Source organism: Eptatretus burgeri, chromosome 10, assembly GCF_056783735.1.
Source record: "Eptatretus burgeri isolate ZD-2024b chromosome 10, Ebu_testis_v1, whole genome shotgun sequence".
In the NCBI taxonomy this organism is placed as follows: Eukaryota; Metazoa; Chordata; class Myxini; order Myxiniformes; family Myxinidae; genus Eptatretus; species Eptatretus burgeri.
The window spans coordinates 64,791,456-64,814,698 of NC_140970.1; the positions used below are offsets into that span (position 1 = coordinate 64,791,456).

At 45.9% G+C, this 23,243-nt stretch overlaps 1 protein-coding gene across 1 annotated transcript in view; it reads right to left on the bottom strand.

Annotated features, from left to right (window-relative positions):
• Positions 1 to 11,005: 11,005 nt before the first annotated feature.
• The window catches only part of SLC25A16 (solute carrier family 25 member 16), a 42,954-nt gene continuing 30,716 nt past the window's right edge, over positions 11,006 to 23,243 (bottom strand). The window contains exons 5-6 of the mRNA XM_085898743.1: positions 19,768 to 19,836; positions 11,006 to 14,052 (exon numbers count right to left, since the gene is read on the bottom strand). Coding sequence (XP_085754869.1) covers positions 13,896 to 14,052; positions 19,768 to 19,836 — 226 coding nt within the window. The 3' untranslated portion in view covers positions 11,006 to 13,895. The remainder of the gene's footprint in view (positions 14,053 to 19,767; positions 19,837 to 23,243) is intronic.

Below are 23,243 nucleotides of genomic sequence, written 5' to 3' on the forward strand. Positions count from 1 at the left end.
CACGTCAGGGACAGTCACTTTGTGAACCTGTTTGAAGCCCCGCATACTTCAGCAAAGTGTCCTCTCTTTTTGCAGCTGTTGCACTCGGCGTCCTTTGCTGGGCTTTCACAGTAGTTGGCTGTGGTTTTTACAGATCGACATCGATAACACGTTTTACTTTTGAGCCGGTTGAGGTCGCTCATCTGAAGTCCCTCTCACAGCGAGTCGAAAGGGTCTCTTGCTGCTCTGAGAATCCTGTGTCTGAACAGGGTGTATGGCCCGTATGTCGCCAGCAGCGTCTTGGTCTGTGATCTGAGCCTCCGCCATTGCCGACTCAATCTGTCTCGCCATGGTTGTAGTGTTCTGTAACATCAGTTCCATTTCTAGCAGTAAGCGTTCTCTAATACGAGGTGAGTTTGTTTTCTCGACGAGCTGGTCCCAGATCATTTTGTCTGCCAGCTCTCCAATCTCGCATGTGACGACCATCTCCCTTAATGAAGCAATATATTGTTCCGTAGACTCGCCATTTTTCTGACTACGTTGACAAAATTAATATCATTCTGCCACGACATTAACTCGTGGGACAAAAAAAAGCTCCTCAAGGCCAGCAGTGTATAGAAGAGTCTCTGACCTTCTGTGCCTAAGCAATGTATCAAAAGCACTTGCTTTCAGGGATTAGTGAGTGCATTCTCCTGTATCACCAGCACGTACTTTTCAAAGTCACGAGTCCAGGCCGTAAAAGGCAGTGAAGGCTCACCTGGGTTTTGCAGAAAGGGTGTCGGTGGATCCAAGTTCAATTCCATCCTCGTCGCCAGTTTGTTGTGTCATAAAATACTCCGAGAATGAGGAATCCAATATGCTCCAACAGTGTTATTCAACCGAACATCAGAACGCAACAAGCTTTGCACTGCACACCTCCTGACCTCTCACTCCGAAGTCCTCCTTCCTCATCGCACCCTCTAGCATCCAGTCTATGCACAACATCACACTCACCCCCCCCTCCCCCAACCCCATCTCTCTCTTTGTGTCTCCAAACATATCTGGATGATGGTTATGTCCGGATGGTGGTTATCTCCATATGTGTCTGGACAGTGGTTATTTCCGCACATATCCAAACAGTGGTTAACGCCACACATATCCAGATGGTGGTTATATCCAGACAGTGGTCATCTCCATACGTGTCTGGACGGTGGTTATTTCTGCACGTATCCAGATGGTGGTTATTTCTGCACGTATCCAGATGGTGGTTATCACCGCACATATCCGAACAGTGGTCATCTCCCTAAAATGTGGACGGTGGTTATGTCCAGCTGGTGATCATCTCCATACGTGTCTGGATGGTGGTTATTTCCGAACCATAGTTATCTCCGGATGTGTCTGGACGGTGGTTATGTCCAGCTGGTGATCATCTCCATACGTGTCTGGATGGTGGTTATGTCCAGCTGGTGATCATCTCCATACGTGTCTGGATGGTGGTTATTTCCGAACCATAGTTATCTCCGGATGTGTCTGGACGGTGGTTATGTCCAGCTGGTGATCATCTCCATACGTGTCTGGACGGTGGTTATGTCCAGCTGGTGATCATCTCCATACGTGTCTGGACGGTGGTTATTTCCGAACCATAGTTATCTCCGGATGTGTCTGGACAGTGGTTATGCACGGAAAGACCCTCCCCTCACAGTCTTATCTTACCCACCCCTCATGTTGCCTTCCCCTCCCCTCACACTTCTTTCCCCTTCATTCATGCTGCCTTCCTTTCCCCCCACCCATCCTCTTTCCTCCACCCTCCCCTCCTCCCACCTCCATCTTTCTCTCTCTACTCCCCCATCTTTTTCTCCTCCCCCCCCCACCTCAGTATACCCCGTCGTCTGGATGGTGGTTATCTTTGGACATGTCCAGACAGTGGTTATATCCAGAAGGACCTGCCCCTCACACTGCCTTACCTTGCCCTCCCCTCACACTGCCTTCCCTCATCCTTTTATGGATGGTGGTTATCCCCACACGCATCCAGATGGGAGGGGGGGGGGGGGAGTCGAGGTGGTGGAGATGATGCAAAGGAGGAGGTTGGAAGTGTTGTGTGTGCAAGAGACCAGATGGAAAGGAGACAGGATGAGAAGGTTGGTAGGAGAATACAAGCTGTTGCACGTGGGTGGGGATGAAAGGAGCAATGGCGTGGGAATAATATTATTGGAAGAGATTGGCAAGCAGGTGGTCAGAGTGAGAATATGGGAGGGATGGATAGTTATGGCATGGGTGATGATACAGAGGGAAATGGTGTTTGTTTTGTTGATAAATAGGCAACAAACAGAAATGACTGGGGTAGAGAAGCAGGAATTCAGGGACATACTGGAGACGATGATGGGGATGGTTGAGCTGGAGGTGATGCTGTGCATTGCGGGGGGGGGGGGGACTAACGTGCTCGTGGGAGTAGCAGAGCCGGATGAAGAGGAATGTTTTGGTAACTTTGGTTGGGGAACGAGGAATAGAGAGGGTCAAGGCACTGGTGGAGCTGGTGGTGAGGAATGGGATAGCTATAGCTGGTATATTCTTTCAAAAGCCAGAAAGCCACACTCCTATTGGAGTGGACAACATAGAACAGAACTAAATTTGGTGGTGGCGAGGAAGCGACAGTTTGGGAGGGTTAATGATTGTAAGGCAGTGGTGGGAGAGTATGGAACCACCTAGCACAAGCCTGTGGTGTTTGTGGTGTAGATAAAGAAAAGGAGGGAGGTTGTTAAAGGCAGGGTTAGGAAGATTATTTTGTGGGGAAGGTGTCGGGAAAATGTCTTCATGGAGTACAAGCAGAGGTTGAGAGCTCCGTTTGAGCAACTTTGCGAAGAAGCTGAAGTTTTGGAGGAGGAGTGGAAGAGGTGTGACAAGGCGTTTAGGGGAATTGCAGATGTTTTGTGTGACAGGACGTCAGGAAAGGGTGCATTGTTGAGGTATGGAAACCAGGTATGGTAGATGGTGTTGTGAATGCAATATGTTTTGCAGAGTGACCGCTGGGGGGCGTGTTTGAGGGTGTCGCTCTCTGGAAGCCAAGATGGCGTTGTGTCCCATGATAACCCAGCATCATCTCTCATAAACAACATGATTCAAGCCATGTCCTGACCTTACTACATGGTGGCAGCAGCGGGATGTTGAAGATCAACAGATAATATTACTTACTGGCCAAACATAGTATATCTGGACATCGAGAGAATCGTCAGAACGTGTAAGGTACGTCAAGAGAACCAACCTGAACAAAGGAATGAGATTACGATTGCTCATGAGATACCACAGAGGTACCAGGGACAAATTTGCCCAGTGATACGTGTGAGCTACATGGGCAGACTTCATAATGACGGATTTTTGCATCAAGTACCCATTTGTGAAAAGAATGGAATACATGACCGGCAGTGCAGTAGCTAAGGTCACCTCTGAGTGCTTCAGTATGTTCGGTCCACCTCTGGAGATCATATCAGACAATGGACCTCAAATATGTGGGTGGGCTGTACCATGATATGTGTACCAAATGGAATGTAAAACACACGACAACATCGCCGAGGTATCCACACAGCAATAGATAGATTGAGAGACAAGTTCAGACAGTGAAGAACATGATCAAAAAGTGTATTAAATTGGGGAAAGACATGGATATTGCACTGCAGCACCTGAGGTGCACACTAGTAGATTCCCATCTTCCAAGTCCAAGCGAAATGTTGTTCAACCGGCCAAATGAACCAACCGACAAAGCTGTCTGTCGAATCCTGCACAACAAAGGCATCAGGAAATTAAGGAACGATTAAAGGAACTTGGGGTCCACATGGCGAAGCAATACAACAGAACGGTTGAGCCGGAATTACCTGAATTGACTATTGGACGTGGGGTTTAGATTCTGAACAAGGACACACACCAATGGCACCACGGGGAAGTTGCGGCACGCTGCAACGAACCCTGCTCTTACATCGTGCAAACTCCTAACGAGACGAGTCTTCGAAGAACCAGAGCACACTTGTGTGAACTTCATTCGCCCGATTGTGACGTCAAGTGGAAGGATGAATCTACTTAATCAACATATTGTCCGCCAATTCCTCGACGCATCCACTGCGACAATGACAACAATTCAGCAATAGACATTAACGACTGCCACAGGGATGACAAGAGTGCCAAGGCAACAGGGCAGGACGATTCTCAGTACTTGATTAGATCACGCCGTGTGATTTGAAAACCACTGAGATATCGTGAAGGTGAACAACAGGACATCATAAGTCATCCCATATAATCTTGGTGCACAAACAATCCATTGATGATTATTTGTTTCAACTAAGCAGATGGAGCAGCAATTACATTTTGTTGCTTGTTAGAACAATAACTGCAGAGACCATCTCTATGTGGCTCAAGTTACAACTGGTTTTGTTCATTTCCATATTTAGATTTAGGTGGTAATATTGTCGCATACAAAGATAATCATTTCAATGAAAGGGAGATGTTGTGATTGATACTACGTATTGCAGAGTGACCGGAGAGAGAGAGAGAGAGAGAGCACGTTTTGGGGTGTCGGTCGCTGGAAGACAACATGGCGTCGGTCGCTGGAAGACAACATGGCGTCGGTCGCTGGAAGACAACATGGCGTCGGTCGCTGGAAGACAACATGGCGTCGGTCGCTGGAAGACAACATGGCGTCGGTCGCTGGAAGACAACATGGCGTCGGTCGCTGGAAGACAACATGGCGTCGGTCGCTGGAAGACAACATGGCGTCGGTCGCTGGAAGACAACATGGCATCGGTCGCTGGAAGACAACATGGCGTCGGTCGCTGGAAGACAACATGGCGTCGGTCGCTGGAAGACAACATGGCGTCGGTCGCTGGAAGACAACATGGCGTCGGTCGCTGGAGGACAACATGGCGTCGGTCGCTGGAAGACAACATGGCGTCAGTCGCTGGAGGACAACATGGCGTTATGTCCTACGATAGCCCAGCATAGTCTCTAATAAACAACTTGATTCAAGCTGTGTCCTAACCTTAATACATGGGGGCAGCGTATGGATTCCACAGAAACTTTGTGGACCGGTTGGGTGTGTGAAAAGGACTAATCGATTCAATTTTGGTGAGGATTCAAATCCGGATCCACCTACGAGAATTTTTTTTGGAAGTCTTTCTTCACCATTGAGAGAAGGGCCAAAAACTATGTACTGCATGATATCTCAAAAAGTTGTGGATGACTTGTGACAAATCGAGGTGGTAGAGTTGGTTAGGTAACAAGAACAAGCCGATTCGATATTCGTTAAGCTCCGGATTCAGATCAGATCGGTGGAATACAAAATATAAACTGTTCAGCCTGTGTTAGACAACTGTCTTTTATTGCAATACCGAAGCAGCGTGACCGGTCTCGTGAGATAGATGCGATACAGATCGAGCCGCAGGAAGTTGCTCGTCTGAGCGCCATTACGTTTCACCAAGTGTCACTCCATGGATGATTTTTTTCATTACCTGGCAAAAAAAAATTTTTTGACAAGTATGTTGATCGCCTCCGTTTGTGTGTTTGGTTGTCTCTCCGCCCGCCTCCAGCCCAGACCGCTCAACCGATCGTTCTGAAAATTTCAGAGATTCATGTCACCGACGCCTGTGACACCGACGCATTGAAGTTTCGTAAATTTCGGTCGACCAAGGCCAACAGGCCAAATTTTCTAAAAATCCTTAAATTTCATCCAATTGACTTGAAATTTGAACAGGATTTGCATATCAGGTCAATTAATTCAACCACTTATTACTTGTGAGGTTATCATCGGTCAAAAGGCCAACATAGGCCGATTTTTAAAGTTGTTTCTAAAATTGTCACTTTTCAGCCGATTGACTTGAAATTTGAAGACCATTTGCATATGAGGTCACATAACTCAACCATATATTATGTTGAGATCACCATACACCAAAAGGTCAACGTAGGCCGAATTTCTAAAATCCTCAATTTTCATCCGATTGACTTGAAACTTGAAGAGCATTTGCATATCAGGTCACCAAATTCCGACACATAAATTTTATAGTAAACATAGGCCAGATTTCTAAAATTCTCAATTTTAATGCAATTAACTTGAAATTTGAAGAGCATTTGTATATAAGGCCTCTGAATTTAACCACCTACTAATTTTGAGGTAAACGTAGGCCAAAAGGTCTACATCGGCCAATTTGGGCTAAATCTATCTATAATTCCAGCAATCTGTGTGTGTGTGTCTGTCTGTTTGTCTGTGACCGCCGTTTCTCGATGACCGCCGGTCAGATCTCATTGAAACTTGCCAGGAATATTGCCGGAGACCCGCGGTTGTGCCTTTTCGAGGTTTGATGTCAATCGGACGAACGGTTCCCAAGTTACGGCCATTTATCTGTCGACCAATGACAAGACACGGTGCTATGACATCACGAATGACGTCACAATTAATGTTTATTTCTTTATTTATTTTTTGCACGATTGACGGTCCGATCTGATTGAAACTTGCCAGGAATATTGCTGGGGACCCACGGATGTGCCTTTTCAAGGTTTGATATTAATTGGATGAGCAGTTCCCAAGTTACGGCCATTTATCTGTCGACCAATATCTGCGAGAGAGGGGGATGGGAGAGGGGGGATGAGAATGGGGGCGAGAGAGGAGGGGGAGAGAGGAAGGGCGAGATTAGGGGGGCAAGAGAGGGGAGAGAGAGGGGTGGGAGTGGGGCGAGAGAGAGAGGGCGAGAGAGAGGGGGGAGAAAGAGGGGGAATAGAGGAGGGGTGAGACTAAGGGCGAGAGAGGGGGGCGAGAGAGGGGGTGGGCGAGAGAGGGGTGGGCGAGAGAGGGGGTGGGCGAGAGAGGGGGCAAGAGAGGGGGTGGGCGAGAGAGTGGGTGGGCGAGAGAGGGGGTGGGCGAGAGAGTGGGTGGGCGAGAGAGGGGGTGGGCGAGAGAGGGGGTGGGCGAGAGAGGGGGCAAGAGAGGGCTGCACATGCTAGCACTCACCTATGGGCTCGTACTAGTTCTCTAAAATTCTCAATATTCATCCGATTCACTTAATTTGAAGAGGAGTTGCACATTTGGTCATCGATTTCAACCACGAATTATTTTTGAGGTCAGATTTGTTTTATGGATTTTGCAAGTATCGTGCTCTGCATGACATCTTGGTTGATTGTTTGTCTGCGTGCAGGATATCTCAAAAAGTTGCGGATGGATTCGGATGAAACTCGGTGGACACGTTGGGTGTGTGACAAGGAAGAATTGATTCAATTTTGGTGGACATCGGTATCTGGATCCAGATCCGATACATTTTAAGTGATTCCTCACCATTGAGCACATACTGTACAGTAGGGCTCAACTAATATATAGCACGATATCTCAAAAAGTTGTGGATGGATTCGGATGAAACTTGGACACATTGGGTGTGTAACATGGAAGAAATGATTCAATTCTGGTGAAGATCCGAATGCGGATCTGGATTCTATAAATTTTTTTAAGTGATTCTTCACCGTTGAGCACATAGGGCTAAACTAATATTGTTGTGGACAGAGCCGGATTAAGGTCTTCGTAGGCCAAGGCCCTTGAGATTTCGTAGGCCAAATTCAAGAGTGACCAAAACGACGATTTTGAACATGAAATTTAATTGGAAGAGACTGCGGTAAATGGCGATTTGTCCGACTTTCAAATATACAAGTGCCTGTAAAATCCAATTCGGCTTCGAAATTGAGAAACGAACGATACAGAAAACAAATTCGGAGAAATGTATGAATATTCAATTTCCACCCTGCTGAAATACCTTCTTTCGTGCCTTTTGATTGGCAAACGACGCGATCACTTCGGAGAAATCTATTTGCTTCATCAACTCAGATTCAACACAGAGCGGAGCGAGCGTGGACACCCACACCTGACCCACGGTCGACCGAAGACCATTTTTCACGCGCTTTCGTGTGCTGAAGGAGCGTTCACCCTCGCAGCTCGTAGCAAACATCGAACAATATATTCGGAGGGCAACAAAAATATTGGGGAATGTCTGTGTAAAATTGTTGTGAATAATGTACTTGAGCATGTCTGATGCATCGATGAACTTGGAGTATTTCGAGCAAAGTTATATTTCCTGAACTATGTCCATTTCAACGTCAGCAGGGCACACTGAAACCAGTTTCTACGCTCTGCGAGAGAGTGTATCATGGTCGAGGCTGTTGGCCGTGGGGATAATCCAAACAGATCCGTGATTTTCTGATAGCTCTCTCTTCTCCTATGGATTTCTGTCAGAAGGCGATCGAGTATGGAGAAGTAAGTCTCAACTCTGAACTTCTCCCTGCCAGATTTTGGGATTTCTTCTTCCTCGTCATTTTCATCGAAGGCCTTCTTTCGCCTCTTGACCCGATGATTATCGTCAGTGTAAATGATTGAATCAAACATCTTTTTTGCACGGTCCTGAAATGCATCGAATTTTTCATCGTTTTGAAGCGACTCTATGTATTCATAGAGGGCGTCATAATGCTGCTTAACCGCTCCGACATCTATTCCAGGTTGTTGGAGACATCTGTTTACTCGATCAATGTTGCCAAATAGATCAGACCAGACAGCGCACATGATTGCTGTTTCGGTCAGTTCCATCTTCTCAGCCAATGCTTTGGCTTCCAGTCTCACTGACGGAGTGTCTTTGGGGTACTTGGCTATCTACATTAGCGCCTTCTTTATGTCCTTGTAGCTTGCGGAAAACTGTTTACAAGTGTCCGCGTGAGCTGACCACCTCATATCAGACTCGTACAAACATTTGAGTTTGATGGGACGTTCATCGAGTGGCTTATTTAAAATGGCCCATCTTTGGGGAGATGCTGACGTAAAGTTATACACGGCTTGAATAAGTCTAAAGTATTTGACGGATTCCAAGCAACTGTCTGCGGCAGCGACTCCTACCAGATTCAAACTGTGCGCAGCACATGGTACCCACTGAGCCAATGGATTAATTTTACAGACTCTTGCTTGTACGTCTGAATAGACACTGGACATTTTGCTTGCATTGTCGTATGACTGCCCGCGACAATCCACGAGATCAATCCCATTGGCTTCCAGTACCTCTTGCAATTTTCCAAACAGATATTCACGATCGTGATGCTCAATGACGACGTACTGTAGAAACCTTTCGACGGCGCTACCATCTTGCATCACATATCAAAATATTACCGTCAACTGATCGATCTGCGAAACGTCTGGCGTCGAATCGACGGAAATACCATAATATTTAGCATCTTTTATTTCTCGCACGATGGTAGATTTCACTTTTTCGGCCAGTAGTAGGGTAAACTCGTCGCATATTGTTGATGACAGGTACGATACACTTCTCTTTCCCTTGTTCCCATACACTTCAAGATGCTGGGCGAGAAATGGATCGAATTTTGAGACTAGTTCAAGACAACCAAGAGAATTTCCATTGTTAGCACAACCCAGCTGCTCAGTCGTGCCGCGGAACAGAAGCCCTCTTTCGGCGAGGAACGATATTACAGCGACAATTCTCTTTTGGCTCGGAACGATCTTCAGGACATTAGTCCAGTAAGCTTCCTCGTGGAGGTATCGCTGTTCAAATGATGTGTGAATCCTGTCTGACACCTTCATTTTGAGCGACTTTTTGATTGGGGGAATATGGGCAGTCCCACGCTCGTGCGACGCTAGACGTGCAGAGGCATTCTTCCAATCATTGAATCCGATTCGAAAATTACTGTGATGGCTTTCGTGATCATCGCCGTCGGGACATAGGAGTTTGCACACGTAGCAGTAAAGTTTACCGTTTGATGGAGAAAACAGCATCCAGTCCCTGTTCACCATTTCCCCGTTTGTGAGTTTCCGCTGAAAGTGTTCGCGCCGAAAATACCATGTTTTATCTGGATACACTCGGGCCGTATACGAAAAATCTGCGTTCCTATCTTGGCAGGGAGGATTCTGGATGAAATTATCTACGAGTTCTGCGGAAAGAGTCCATTCAGCAGGATCAGGATTGAAACTACGAGCCGTAGCAATGGCTCTCTCGTTGCTTGATGCGACGGTATTGGTATCATCAGCTTTCGAAATGTGATGTAGTGTGAGATTACTTGACCCTCGACATTGACATCAGAAGACTCTGCGTGCGCACATTCCGTTTGCTCATCTCGACTCTGGTGAGGTGAAAAAAATTTCAAGATGGATCCAGACAGTCTTTTTGTTTCTGTTTCACGCCTCTTCTTTTTGTCGCGTTTGCAAGTACCACTTTGTGGTGCCGAATATATCCATCGGCCATAGTCAAGGATAAAAAACGACAAATAAGAGCAAAACAAAGAACTGCAAGCGTCAGGATGCTCGATAACTCACAGGAAAGTAAGAGGGTGCCAGTATGTTCATACTCAGCGCGAACGTGACTCCACCCATCAGCCAGACGATAGCGGCGACGCCTGTGATTGGCTGATTGTGATGTGATCACATGGTTCCCACGCTCGCTGTCGATGATCACTGTCGGGCAGCGTGCCAGCCGCCTTCGCTCACGGTGTGTCCAGCCTTCCTGCACATGTCGAGTCACATAATTAAGATTGCAAAAACAAACAAACAAAAAAACGTCGCCAGGAATTTTCGTCGGCCAAATTTTTTTTGTAGGCCAAGGTCTCACGGGCCTAGTGGTTAATCCGGCCCTAGTTGCGGGGCCGGGTGTCGGCCGCGAGCACGACCACCAGATGGAGCAGTAGAGTCGGCTCTACCGATCGCCCGGAATTTAGATTGTACTTCTTCGGAAAACTCTGGAGAAGTACGGGTCCGTTTTGGACTGAACTCGCCAATAGACAGACCACGTGGGGTAGGGTCGATTGCAAATTTCAATTTACCTAAATACCCACATGGTCCAACCCACCGGGGAAATTCACCCTCGACGGCTCCCGTACGGAATGAGCTGCTTAGCGTACTCGTTCCATGTGCGATCCGAGCGGTTTTGATCGCCGAGTTCCGGCGGTCCCGAATACCCTGTTACAACGGCAATGGCCTGGCTAATTTTCCAACACGCAGCACGCGAAGCCAATGAAGGAATAGACACAAACGCACTGAAACATTCAACAATCGGGGTATTTATTTCCAATGGGGGGGGGGGAAGGGGGGGATGAGAGAAGCACATAAGGGGAGAGCTAAACCGAATATTAACGAATGCACGTATATACAGGCAAAAAACACTTATACAATTCACTACTTAGCAGACGGGCCCACGGACACACACACCCAAAGAATTGGACCAAATGGTCTTTAATTGGACCTCCAGCCTGGAGGACAGGTGGGCTGAAGACCAGGGTCTGTCTTGGACCTGTCCACCTCGTGTGGTCTTCGCGTCGACCAGGGGCCAGCGAGAGGCGAGCCGAACCCAGGCACCGGCGAGCGAGCCGAACCCAGGCACCGGCGAGCGACCCTTGTGGTTCTTGCGGGGGGATGGAGGAGGAGGAGGAGAAGGAGAAGGAGACGATGATGACGACTAAGACCAGCCAGACAGACTCCTGTTGCGAGGATCCTCTGCTCCTTTTTATCCTCTCCGGCGCTCGCTCAGGCATGGATCATTCTCGGGCAGCGCTTGACCTTTTCCCCACTTGGTGCTCTGCCAAGCGAATCGGTGGGTGGGGGCATAACCTTTCCCCTCGTGAGCGCGCAGAGAATGCCGGGGGGAGCAGCGGGTTTCTCGTCGTTGTTCTCTGCAGAGCCATAGTAATCCATTGTCTCTCCATCATTGGTCGGGGGGCGTGTCAGGCGCCTCGATTCTCCGCCCCATCCCCGATCTGCCGAGAATTCGTGAAGCCTTCGTAAACTTCGCCCACATTCATGCTGACATGCACGTGAGCGATGGCGTCGGTGGGAAGAAGCGAGATGAAGGTGAAACGATGCTGGTGTTGTTGTTGGTGGTGTAAATAAATGAAAGAAAAACCCTAACTATCAAAATAACTATGCAGCGCATTTACATTTAATCACCCATTAAACAAGGGACACAACCCTAACTGAAAACACGTACTTACTGATATGACTGCTCTATAGGACCTGTATGTGGTGTGCGATAGGTTTCCAAATCCGTAACAATACATGGCATGGTATCTCAAAAAGTCGTGGACGGATTCGGATGAAACTTGGTGGGCAGGTTGGGTGTGTGGCAAAGCCGAATTGATCCGATTTTGGTGAAGATCCGAATCCGGATACGAGAATTATTTAATCTTTAAAGTGATTCTTCACCATTGAGAGATAGGGCCAAAATCGATATAGTCCTGTCCAGCATGATGTTTCAAAAATGTAATGGGCCCGATATGTTCTGGTGAATCAGGCATTACGTGGCAGAGGTATGCGCTCTACCGAGTGCCCTTCTAGTTTCACTCGATGCTGCTCCAAACAATAATATATTCTATTTTTGTCAATTCTTACTTAGGAATGGTGTTGGCTTAAGAGGGCATTGCATCAGCAGCACAGCTGCACCCCCAGAAAATGATGTAGCCAAGCAGCAACAGGCTGCATACAAATAAATAAATAATTCGTACTTGTGTGGAAGATGAATCATGCAGCGTGAGTGCATCCGTGTGGAGCAGGAAGAGACGCATTTTCTTATATTACTTTTTAACAAGGATTATATATTGTGTAAGATTAATCAAAGTCTTTTATTCCAAGATGGAAATGTATTTAGATATGCAACATCATACCAAGGATGGTCCGTTCTCTCATTTGGTGCTCGCAATGTGTTTACATTGTGTATTCATTTACAGCAACATAATGTGAGACAGAATAACTGTTAGAGAACTAGTAGAAAGTTCAACTACAATTGGCATAATACTTAATCACAATGATGAATGAATGCAGGTAAAAATGCAAAATCCCACAGATGAAAAAAAATAAAAATAATCACTGAAGGTGTGATGTCGACCTTCCCAGCCATCTCCCTCTTCCCTAGATATGCCTACGCACATCCAGAAACACCAGCAAACTACGAAGCATTTCAGAAGGAAAGACTACAACGAGAGCTTGCAATACGTAGCACAAACTAGAAATGCAAATTGCAACGTGTGACAATCACAATTGGAGTTGTTGACAATGTCAAGGCTTCCAAGCAGCAACACTGAATTGCAAGAAGGAACCACGAGACATCTTACAATTCAGCAATGATGAAACTGATTTCACTATAAACCTATAAAAGCCATTTTACTTGTCAAAATAGGCATTTGTTTAATTTGCTATCGATTTTATTTTTAATTGCTATTAATTTGCTCATCTTGATTGCTTAGAGAAGATTCATGGAATATGGTCACAAGTGTTCAAATCATAATCGCAAAAGCCTACAACCTGTATACACGAGTTTTCTTCATCAAATCCATTAACTTCCTGACGTCGAAAAAGTCTTTATATTGTACAAAAAGATATTTCTACTTCTCAAACTTTGAGTGACCGAGTCCAGATTATTATTTACCTGAAGTTTTGCATCAATTGGAGAAGATTTAAATATTTTTTTTCGAAAAAAGTTCATAAAACAGATGGCCGCCAAACCTTTCAACCAATCGGCTTCATTGAATGATGTGCACTCGATTTAAATACTGCACTTGCAACAACCCTGTGAAGTTTTAACTTAACCTGTTTCTGGTCTCTGAGTAAAACGTGTCGCAAAATTCTGGTGAAATAATTATAACAAAAAAAAAAAAACCTCAAGAACAATAGGCCATACTGGCTTGGGCCCATACAAATAGTATTCAATAAATACAGCATCTGAAAAGATATTCAGAAACAAGTGAAAATTCCACAACGACAGGACTCGTAACACATTCAAACAAAAACTCGTGTCTGAAATTTTTAGAGCCTTGCTCATGTCAACAATGCATCAATTTACAATGGCATTCTGAGGCGTTTATAACAAAAAACGAGTAATGGCACGGCCGTAAAAAGGTGAATCAATATATGTCAATATAGCATGCGCGATCTGCCGAACTCAGTTCAAGTGCAACAACTGTCGCATTATTTCATATACTGTGAAGGCGACAGCCTGGGATGGGATGCAGCGAATGTAGTTGAGGGTGAGGCCACGGTACAGTCCTCTCTTCACTCCATCCTGCCTATACACTGTCTGCAGTGTTTGCCACAGGGACCTGCAATGTGAGAACAATGGAAGGTGCTGCAGCAACAGATAACACAGCATAAAGTTTGATGTTAAAAAAAACAACAACAAAAAAAAAACAACTCAACATCACGGCTCGTGGAAGGTTCAAGGACAGAAGTTAGAAAGGCAATATACCAAGAGGTAGGTAGATGGAGCATAAAGACAAGAAGAAACATACAGACAAAACAGTACAATTGTTCAAAAAAAAAAAAAAGAGAGTGGGTGCAGAATCAGTGAGAATAATGAAAGGTTTGTCGGGGAGAAATGCAGACTAATCCATCTACATCTCTCATACAACATGAACCAACTTTTAACCATTCATCCCAACTCTCTCTTCCTCATACGTGGTGATTTCAATTGTCACCATGCAAATGGTACCTCTCTCACCAGCCACGGCACTTCAGCAAAGGACTTCTGTGACTTTGGAACGGACTCGGTCTGTGAACTTTCCTATCCGGATTTCTCCCAATCGCAAATCCTCCCTTCTGGATTTGGTGATTACAAAACTTCCACGCCAAGGTCTCGTGCTCTTCCTCTGATCAAACTGGTTAATCTGATCATGTGCATGTGAAGGTCAACATCTCTCTAGCCATATTCGGAGAACAGCTTCAGTGGCGGCGAGTCTGGCAGTTCACTCAGGCAGATTGGCAGCGACTGCAAGCAGCCATCACACTTCAGGACTGGTCTCATATATTTACCGACCCTCATATTAACTCAGCCTGGGAATTCTTCCATAGAAACATGCTTTCTCTTATGCACATATTCATCCCATCTCATCTTCATTTATCATACCCATCCTCCCACCCATGCATCTTGTGGTGAGGCAGTTGACTTGAATAAACTTACATTCTCCTCCTGGAAGGCAAATCTGACCGAAGGCAACCTCAGATCATTCCACAAAGCTCACAAGTGTGTGCACTCTCAGGATAGCCAGACAACAACATATGTCCAATCTCAAAACTGAACTTTCAAACTGATTTCTCTCCTCCAAAACCTGGTGGCACCTTGTTAAGTCTGTCTCCAGAGTATGCTCCTTCTATTCTTCAATCCTTTCTTCACTTCACTACAGCAGATTCCACTTGTGAGAAGGCTGAACACCACAATTTTATGTTTGCTTTCAAATGTTGTGTCCCCAACCACTCGCTGTCTGTACCCACCCTATCAAGTCAGACTCAACTTCTGGATTCTGTGTCTTTTGCAACTGAGAAGGTGGAGGGGTTTCTGACAACCCTTCACTAATTCTGCAACTGGCTGGATGGAATCATCTGACGTGTCCCAAAAACCTCCTCTACTGCTTTTGCACACCCCCCCCCTTCTGCTAAATTCACCTTATCATTTGCCCTATGTAATGTTCCATTTGCTGGGAAATCAGCCAACATCACCACATTACATAACGATCTGATCATTTCAGGTCAGGTCAGTCAGGTTTCTTGACTGCCACTGGTAACATGTAATCAAGTGCTACCTGCCGCATGGTCAGGTTGTCAGCGATTAAACCGATACCCCTCACTGGCTCACCAGTAGGGAGGGTGGCTGTGACACCCTGCCAGGATGAAAAACACCTGCTAAAGGCCGGATAAGCTCTTTTAGGGAGCCAACGACCATCCAGTAAGGAGATGGTGTCTCCGAAAAAACACTCATCTGTTTAGACCATTTTTTGGGGGTAGTAGGTTGGAGACAGCAACCACTCAGGGTAGTACTGTTGCAGTGCTGGGTATCGGTGGCGAGCACGACCACTTGAGGGAGCAGTAGAGTCGTCTCCACCGAACACCCGGAATTTAGGTCGTGACTCTCGGATAAGTCCGAAAGGCATGGGTCGCTTACTGAACCATAAATCGCCAATAATTCGACTGCGTGGGGTAGGGTCAATCGCCAAATTTCAATATACCTAATTGCCCATGCAGCAAAGCCCATTCACATCCTCGACGAATTGCCCATTCACATCCTCGACGAACCTCGAGCGGAATGAGCCGTTACCGTGCTCGAACCATGTGTAACCCGAGCGGAGGTTACCAAGGCCTGTCGGTCCAAATGAACAATTTACTGCCTCGCTATCTCTCAACACACACCGTGCCAAGCCAATGAAAGAAACACAGAAACGAGCTGGACCATTTAACAAAAAGGATATTTATTTATAATGGGGCAGGGGAACACGCAAGAAGGCAGAGTTAACTGAAAAAAGGAATGCAATTTACACACACGGCACTTAAACGTTTCCACTTAAAAGATGGGCCCACACACAGATACACCCCCCCCCCAAAAAAAAGAAATGGTGGCCGCGACCTTTATTGATACCCCAGCTCGGAGGGAAGGTCAGCTGGAGGTTAGAGCCTGGCTTGAACCTTCCCACTTTGTGCGATTCTCGACGATTTGGCCCGGCGGGACTTGAACCCACAACACGATGCCGCTCCAAGCACCAGGTACGGAGGGTAGAGTCGGGTGCTGGCACGCTCCACCAGCAAAACAGGCGACGAGACAGGCAAAGCAAGTCAGCTAGGCAGGCAGGCAAGCGATTCTCCTCCGACTCGCAGGCAGGCGATTCATGGCGGGAAGACTCCCTCAGCGGGTCACCCACACAATTATCCCTCCTTTTTGACAGGTGGGAGGGATCCGTCTTGTGTCATCCCCCTCCTCATTGGACAAGCGTGTCAGGCGATCTCCCGGCCGTCCGAGATTGGTTGGGGGGGGGGGTGGGGGGTGCTCATGTCTCCACCCCTCGACCAGGAAGTTGAGCAGCAATATGTTGCGTTGGCTCCTCATTGTCCGAGAGGCAGCAGACGTGCTCGCACCCCTCCGATTGGCTGAGAGGGGCGCCATGCCCATATTTGGAGCGAAATCCAAGATGCCAAGGTCCAAAGAAACCCCACCTGGCACACTGGACTCCGCCCACGTACGTGCTGACATGCACGCGTGCAATGGTTCCGGTGAACGATGGTGGAAGGAAGCGAAGGCAGGTGTCATTGTCGTTGTGAAGTTTAAAATGTAAAAATCCTCACTATAAAATAACTCACAGCGCACGTACAATTAACCACCCATTAAACATAGGACGGGACCCGAACTAGAAACACATACTTACCGATATAGCTGATCCATAGGACCTGTCTGTTGTGTGCAATAAGCTTCCAAATTCGCAACAGTTCTACCGTTCTGACTTAGGAGCATTAAAGTGTTGCCCAGAACTATCTTATACTCTCCGTGTCAGGATTGCTGGTCTTACTTTCTGTCTCACTCAAACTAAAACTACCGGGCTAGCTTTAATCTCTCTTCCTTGCAAACAAGTATCATACACTTTTCACACAAACATCATACACTTTTCTTACTCGCTCATTTTCAGTCTTCAAGTTACATTCTCTCTCTTTTGTTTCTCTTTCCTCTCATTTCCCTCAGACAGCCTCCAATGAAATATAAATATGATAAAGTCTGAAAAGTTAATGGCCCCTAGTTCCCGGCATTAAAGGGTGCAAATAATCTCCGGTGATCTACCTGTTTCTGCTGCAAACGAGAGGGCGGGGGGGGGGGGGGTGTGGGGCTCAGGCAGTAGTGGTATCGGTTCCTCCCAAGACACTTGCCTTTTGATCCAACATTACTCTTTTTCAATTCATTTCACCAACATCCGTGGTCTTTTTTCAAATCTTTCCTCTGTTAAACATCATCTGGCAAGCTCTCTCCTAATATCTTGCTTCTCTCGGAGACCCAATTATCACATGAAGTTCTTGTTAATTCTTATCACATTTCGAACGAAAACCTTCATTCACGATTCCACTTCAAAGGAGGAGTATGTGTCTATACCAACATCAACACACCTGCTGTATGCCTTGTGGACCTCAAATCTTCAAACTTTAAAGTCATGGTGCTTAAGATTTGTTTCCTGACCATCACTACCTTTCTCTGTTTCACTTACTGCTCTCCCAATTCGACAAACTTTATAGCTTTCTTTGACTATCTTAACTCTTACAATAAGGCCATGACATCGGAACATCCTTAAGCAGAATTTCTCTATCGCGGAGACTTCAATGTACACCAAAGGGAGTGGCTGAAATCTTCCCACATGGATGTTGAGGAAGTTGAAGCTCTTACATTTTCCATTCTTAATGATTTGGAACAAATTATCACCGACCCAACCCACATCCCAGATTGTCGTGACTACACTACCAATACTTTGGATTTATTTTTCACTTCCAATCCGTTGCATTATAACTACACAATTTCACCTCCAATTGGTTCTTCTGACCACAATCTTGCGAACGTCACTTTACTTACCACCACTTCTTCTCATCCGACTGCTCCGATGAAACACCAGTATTGGCATTTCAATAATGCTGACTGGACTGGTTTACAAAACTTCTTTTCTGACTTTCCCTGGAAAGACTACTGCCTCTCCTCGGGCAATGCCACTATCTCTGCTGAACGTATAGCTGAGGTTTCTTGTCGCAGGAATGGAGGCTCATATTCCCTTCTCTTTCAAGTCAATCTCTCCGACCAATTCTTGGTTTAATAATTCCTGCTCTGCGGCCATTCGTGCAAGGGATACCGCATATCGGACATGGAAAAACTCTACTTCCTCCGACTCGCATTCAGCTTTCATATCTGCCAGAAATCATTGCAAACATGTTATTCGTGAGGCCAAGCATTCCCATATTCAAAAGAAATGTGACAACCTCTCATCTTCTTTCACAAATAGATCTTTCTGGTCCTTCGCTAAAAGTATCTCCAACAACTTCTGTCGCTCTACATTTCTTTCACTTTTCCGTTCCGATGATACTATCGCTCTCTCTCTCTCTCTGACCGATAAAGCAACCCTTTTTTGGTTCTCTTTTCTCCTCTAACTCCACACTGGACGACTAACATTACATCTCCCTCTGATGCTCCCCTCACCAAACCTATGTCCCTCTCTATAAACTCTATTCATGTAGTCAAAAAACTACTCCTCTCTGGACATAAACAAGGCCTACGGGCAAGATAGCATTCCTCCCCGTATCTTGAAGGAATGTGCTTCAGAACTTGCATCCGTGCTTGCTCGTTTGTTTTCTTTTTTGTTAAAACATCCAAACTTTTCCTTTTATCTGGAAACATGCCTTCGTACAGCCTATTTTAAAGAAGGGTGATCGTTCAAACCCTTCGAACTACTGTCCTAGTGCTCTGACTTCTGCTGTTTCCAAAGTCTTTGAATGTTCTCAATTCCCATTTTCTCAAGCACCTTGAATCTCACAGTGTACTGTCTGATCACCAATACGGCTTTCACAAGGCAAGACCTACAGGTGATATCCTTTCTTACATTACGAATGTCTGGGCCTCTTCTTTGAGACTTTGGGGAATCCTTTGTTGTAGGCCTCAATATCTCAAAAGCCTTTGACAGAGTTTGGCATTGGGGTTTGATATCCAAGCTTCCCTCTTTCGGCTTTCCTCCTTCACTCTGCTCTCTCATATCGAGCTTTCTCTCTGACCGCTCTATTTCCGTAATTGTTGATGTATCAAACATCTCCCACATCTCTAAGGCCGTGGTCTTGTGTTTGAAAGCACTGCCACGGGCTAATCAGGGCTATTTATAGTTACCTTGACTTTGCCCTTTCATATTTTTACCCAATTATCAAGTATTTTCTCAATATTCTCATAATAAAGGTTTATTGAAAATTTGTTGACAAAAGTTCAAATGGTAAAGCTAACAATGAATTGTGCCTTATCCTGGATATTTAATTGCACGTACACAAAGTTTTCAGAGTTTGGCAAGAGAGTAGAGAGTTGCATTCTTCTGCGAGCCACGTCCAATGGGTATCTGTAAATAGACAAATAAACAGTTCATAAAACAAACACAAATTTTATACATATACATCATTATGACAAGAAATAAGACTTAGAGGCAATTAGCAATGCAATATCCAATCAAAACGATGAGGAAAACTATTAAGAATTGTTTTTATATACTTTACACAGTCACCAACAATAAAATTAAAGGTGAAACTGAAAACTGAACTGAACTTTACCAATGTTGAATTTCGCAATAAAATTCAGCAGCCATCCAGCATCAGCTAGCTCTAAAATGATGATAATGTACAGAAACAATTTCAGAGTAACGTTGGATGTATCACAACGCCCTAACGATAGAAGCTATTGTCATAATTATTGAAAATAAGAGTAATAATAATAATAATCTATAATAATAATAAATGTCAGTGCGTGTGCGCGTGTGTTTGTGTCCTCCATGAAACCTAGCGTCCCGAACCTTTGCATGCATAAAAAGGGAACTTCAAGGGAGTGCACGAATGAAAACTGTGTATTTAAGTAAATTTAAACAACCCTTCTGAAGATAATTAATGGCTTACCTCGATGAAAAGCTTATCTATGGTCAGCCAAACTTCACTTCGCAGGGTTCTTCGCCCCAATTTTGATTTGGCCTATTCAAACATGCCTTGCCTTGGAAACACAATCTACTCTCACAGACTAATTCAAGTACATCATCAGAAGATTATTTTGGATTTGAGAATCAGATCTTGTGGACTATTAAGTGTCGAAATCTGGAAATTTTTAACAAATTAGCAATTATTATAACTCAGTGTATTTATTTAAGGAAAGCATTAAACTTAACCTTTTCCACTGTTCGGACGATTATATTGAGTGATTAAAAGATTAGGGAATGTGCAGAAAGTGGAACTTCAATGAGAGCAACAAAAATAATTAACCAGCGGGATCGCCGTGCTCCACAAGCTGTTTTTGCAAGCTATGGCAATATAGTCCACAGTGGTCCTTTTTTCAGCAGTTACGTACACAATTTGCTCTTTACACTTTTTTGTGTGATCTGCCTCCATTATAAAATATTAATACAAATATATTAATATCACGCAGTTTTCTTTTTCACCTTTTAGTACGATTTGCTTTCATTATAAAATCTCAATACAAATACATTAACATTGTTACGAATTTGGAAACCTATCGCACACAACATCCAGGTCCTATAGATTAGTTATATCGGTAAGTATGTGTTTTATAGATAGCTTCCTTGCCCGTGTTTAAAGGGTGATTAAATGTAAATACGCTGCGAGTTACTTTGATAGGGTTTTTCTTTTATTTTTACACCTCCCCCACACCCCCACTCTGACCGGCGCCATTGTTGTTCGTGCATTCAACCACGAACGTGGGCGGGGATTCGCATCCCCTCAGATCGAGACTCCGCCCAGGATGGGAGGAGTGGGCCCCCCTGGCCAATCAGGAGCTCACCACCTCAGATGGAGACCCCGCCCAGGATGACAGGGGTGGGCTCCCCTGTCCAATCAGGGACCTCACCACCTCAGATGGAGACCCCACCCAGGATGAGAGGGGTGGGCCCCCCTGGCCAATCAGGGACCTCGCCGCCCCAGATCGAGAGCGGGGAGGGCGGAGACGTTCTTCCCTCCCCCCCCCACCCCGAAACAGGGTGAATAAGATGCGGGCACTGATCTTGGTGAGGTACATCTGGTACATCTGGGACATCACATCACATCTCGTTTTAGCTGGGCTTGGTCGTCGTCTGGGAGGTCTGGAGCCTTCTTGTCTTGGTGGTCGCCATCGTCGTCACAGTCTTGCAAGGTTCATCTTGCTGGAGCGCTTGTCTTGGTCGTCGTCGTGGCCTTGATGGTCGTCTGGTTGGTCGTCGTCTTCATCATCGTGGCCTTGGTGGTCGTCTGGTTGATCGTCGTTTTCGTCGTCGTGGAGAGGTGGTTTTTGGTGATAGTCTTGGCCGTCGTTCTCCTCCTCCTCCTCCTCCTCCTCCTCCTCCTCCTCCTCCTCCTCCTCCGCGGATCGAGTCAGCTTGAAGACCACATGAGGTTGAAAGGTCCCAGACAGACCCTGGTCTTCAGCCCGACTGTCCTCCGGGCTGGAGGTCCAATTAAAGACCATTTGGTCCGATTCTTTGGGTGTGTGTGCGTGTGTGTGTCCGTGGGCTCGTCTGCTAAGTCGTGAATTGTATAAGTGCTTTTTGCCTGTATATGCATGCATTTATTAATATTCGGTTTAACTCTGCTTCTTATGTGCTTCCCCTCGTTCCCCAATTATTGTTGTATAAATAAACCCCATTTGTTCAATGTTTCAGCTCGTTTGTGTCCTTTCCTCCATTGGTTCGACATGACACGCGTTTGAGAATTAGTACGGCCATTCGGGCCGGTAAATTGTCATTTGGTCCGGCTCGACTTTGGTAATTCCGCTCGGTTACGCCGGATCCGAGTCGGCGATCGCGACTCGATTAGGACAAAGTCGGCCGAGGGTGAATTTCCCGGGTAGTTGGACCACGTGGGTATTTAGGTAAATTGAAATTGGCAATCGACCCTACACCACGTGGTCGACCTCACTGGCGAACTTCGGTCCGATAGAGGACCCGTCGGCTCCGGAGTTATCCGGGGTGACGACCCATACATTCCGGGTGATCGGTCGAGCCGACTCCACAGCTCCATCTCGCGGTCGTGCTCGCGGCCGATGCCCGGCCCCGCAACAATATAACACAGTTCGCATTTTTCACCTTTTGGTGTGATCTGCTTTCATTATTAATAGAATCCCCCTCATCACTCCCAACTCCAACAGCATCATCACCATCCTGAGCCTAGTCTTGTGGTGCATATTTACAGCAGAGTACAGTGCGTAATATCTTACCTTCACTCACCTCACTGTTTTGGAATACATTTTAAAAGGCAAAAGTGTTGTGTTTTTGATTACCACCACCACCGAAGGTGGACGGAGGTTGTTTTCACCCCTGTCTGTTTGTTTATGTGCAGGATATCTCAAAACATTGTGGACGGATTCAGAATAAACCTAGTGGACAGGTCGAGTGTGTGACAAGGAAGAAATTATTTGATTTTGGTGAAGTTCCAGATCCGAATCTGAAAACAAGAATGAAATAAAGAAAATTTGAAAGTGATCCTTCACAATGAGAGATGGGGCCAAAAACGATACATAGCATGACATTTCAAAAAGTTATGGACGGATTAAGATGCAACAAGATGGATGAGTTAGGTGACGAGAATAAGCAGATTCGATTTTGGGTTAGGTCAGGTCAGGTCAGGTGTGGGAGAATGCGCTGAAGCAGCACGTCGCTGCATCCACTTTCCGCCGGTACTCCAGAGACCTCCATCTGGCCATTCCCCAGGCTGATGCCTGTTCCATCCCCATCTCCTTGAGATGCTGATCAAACTGCTGCAACCACAAGGCACATGG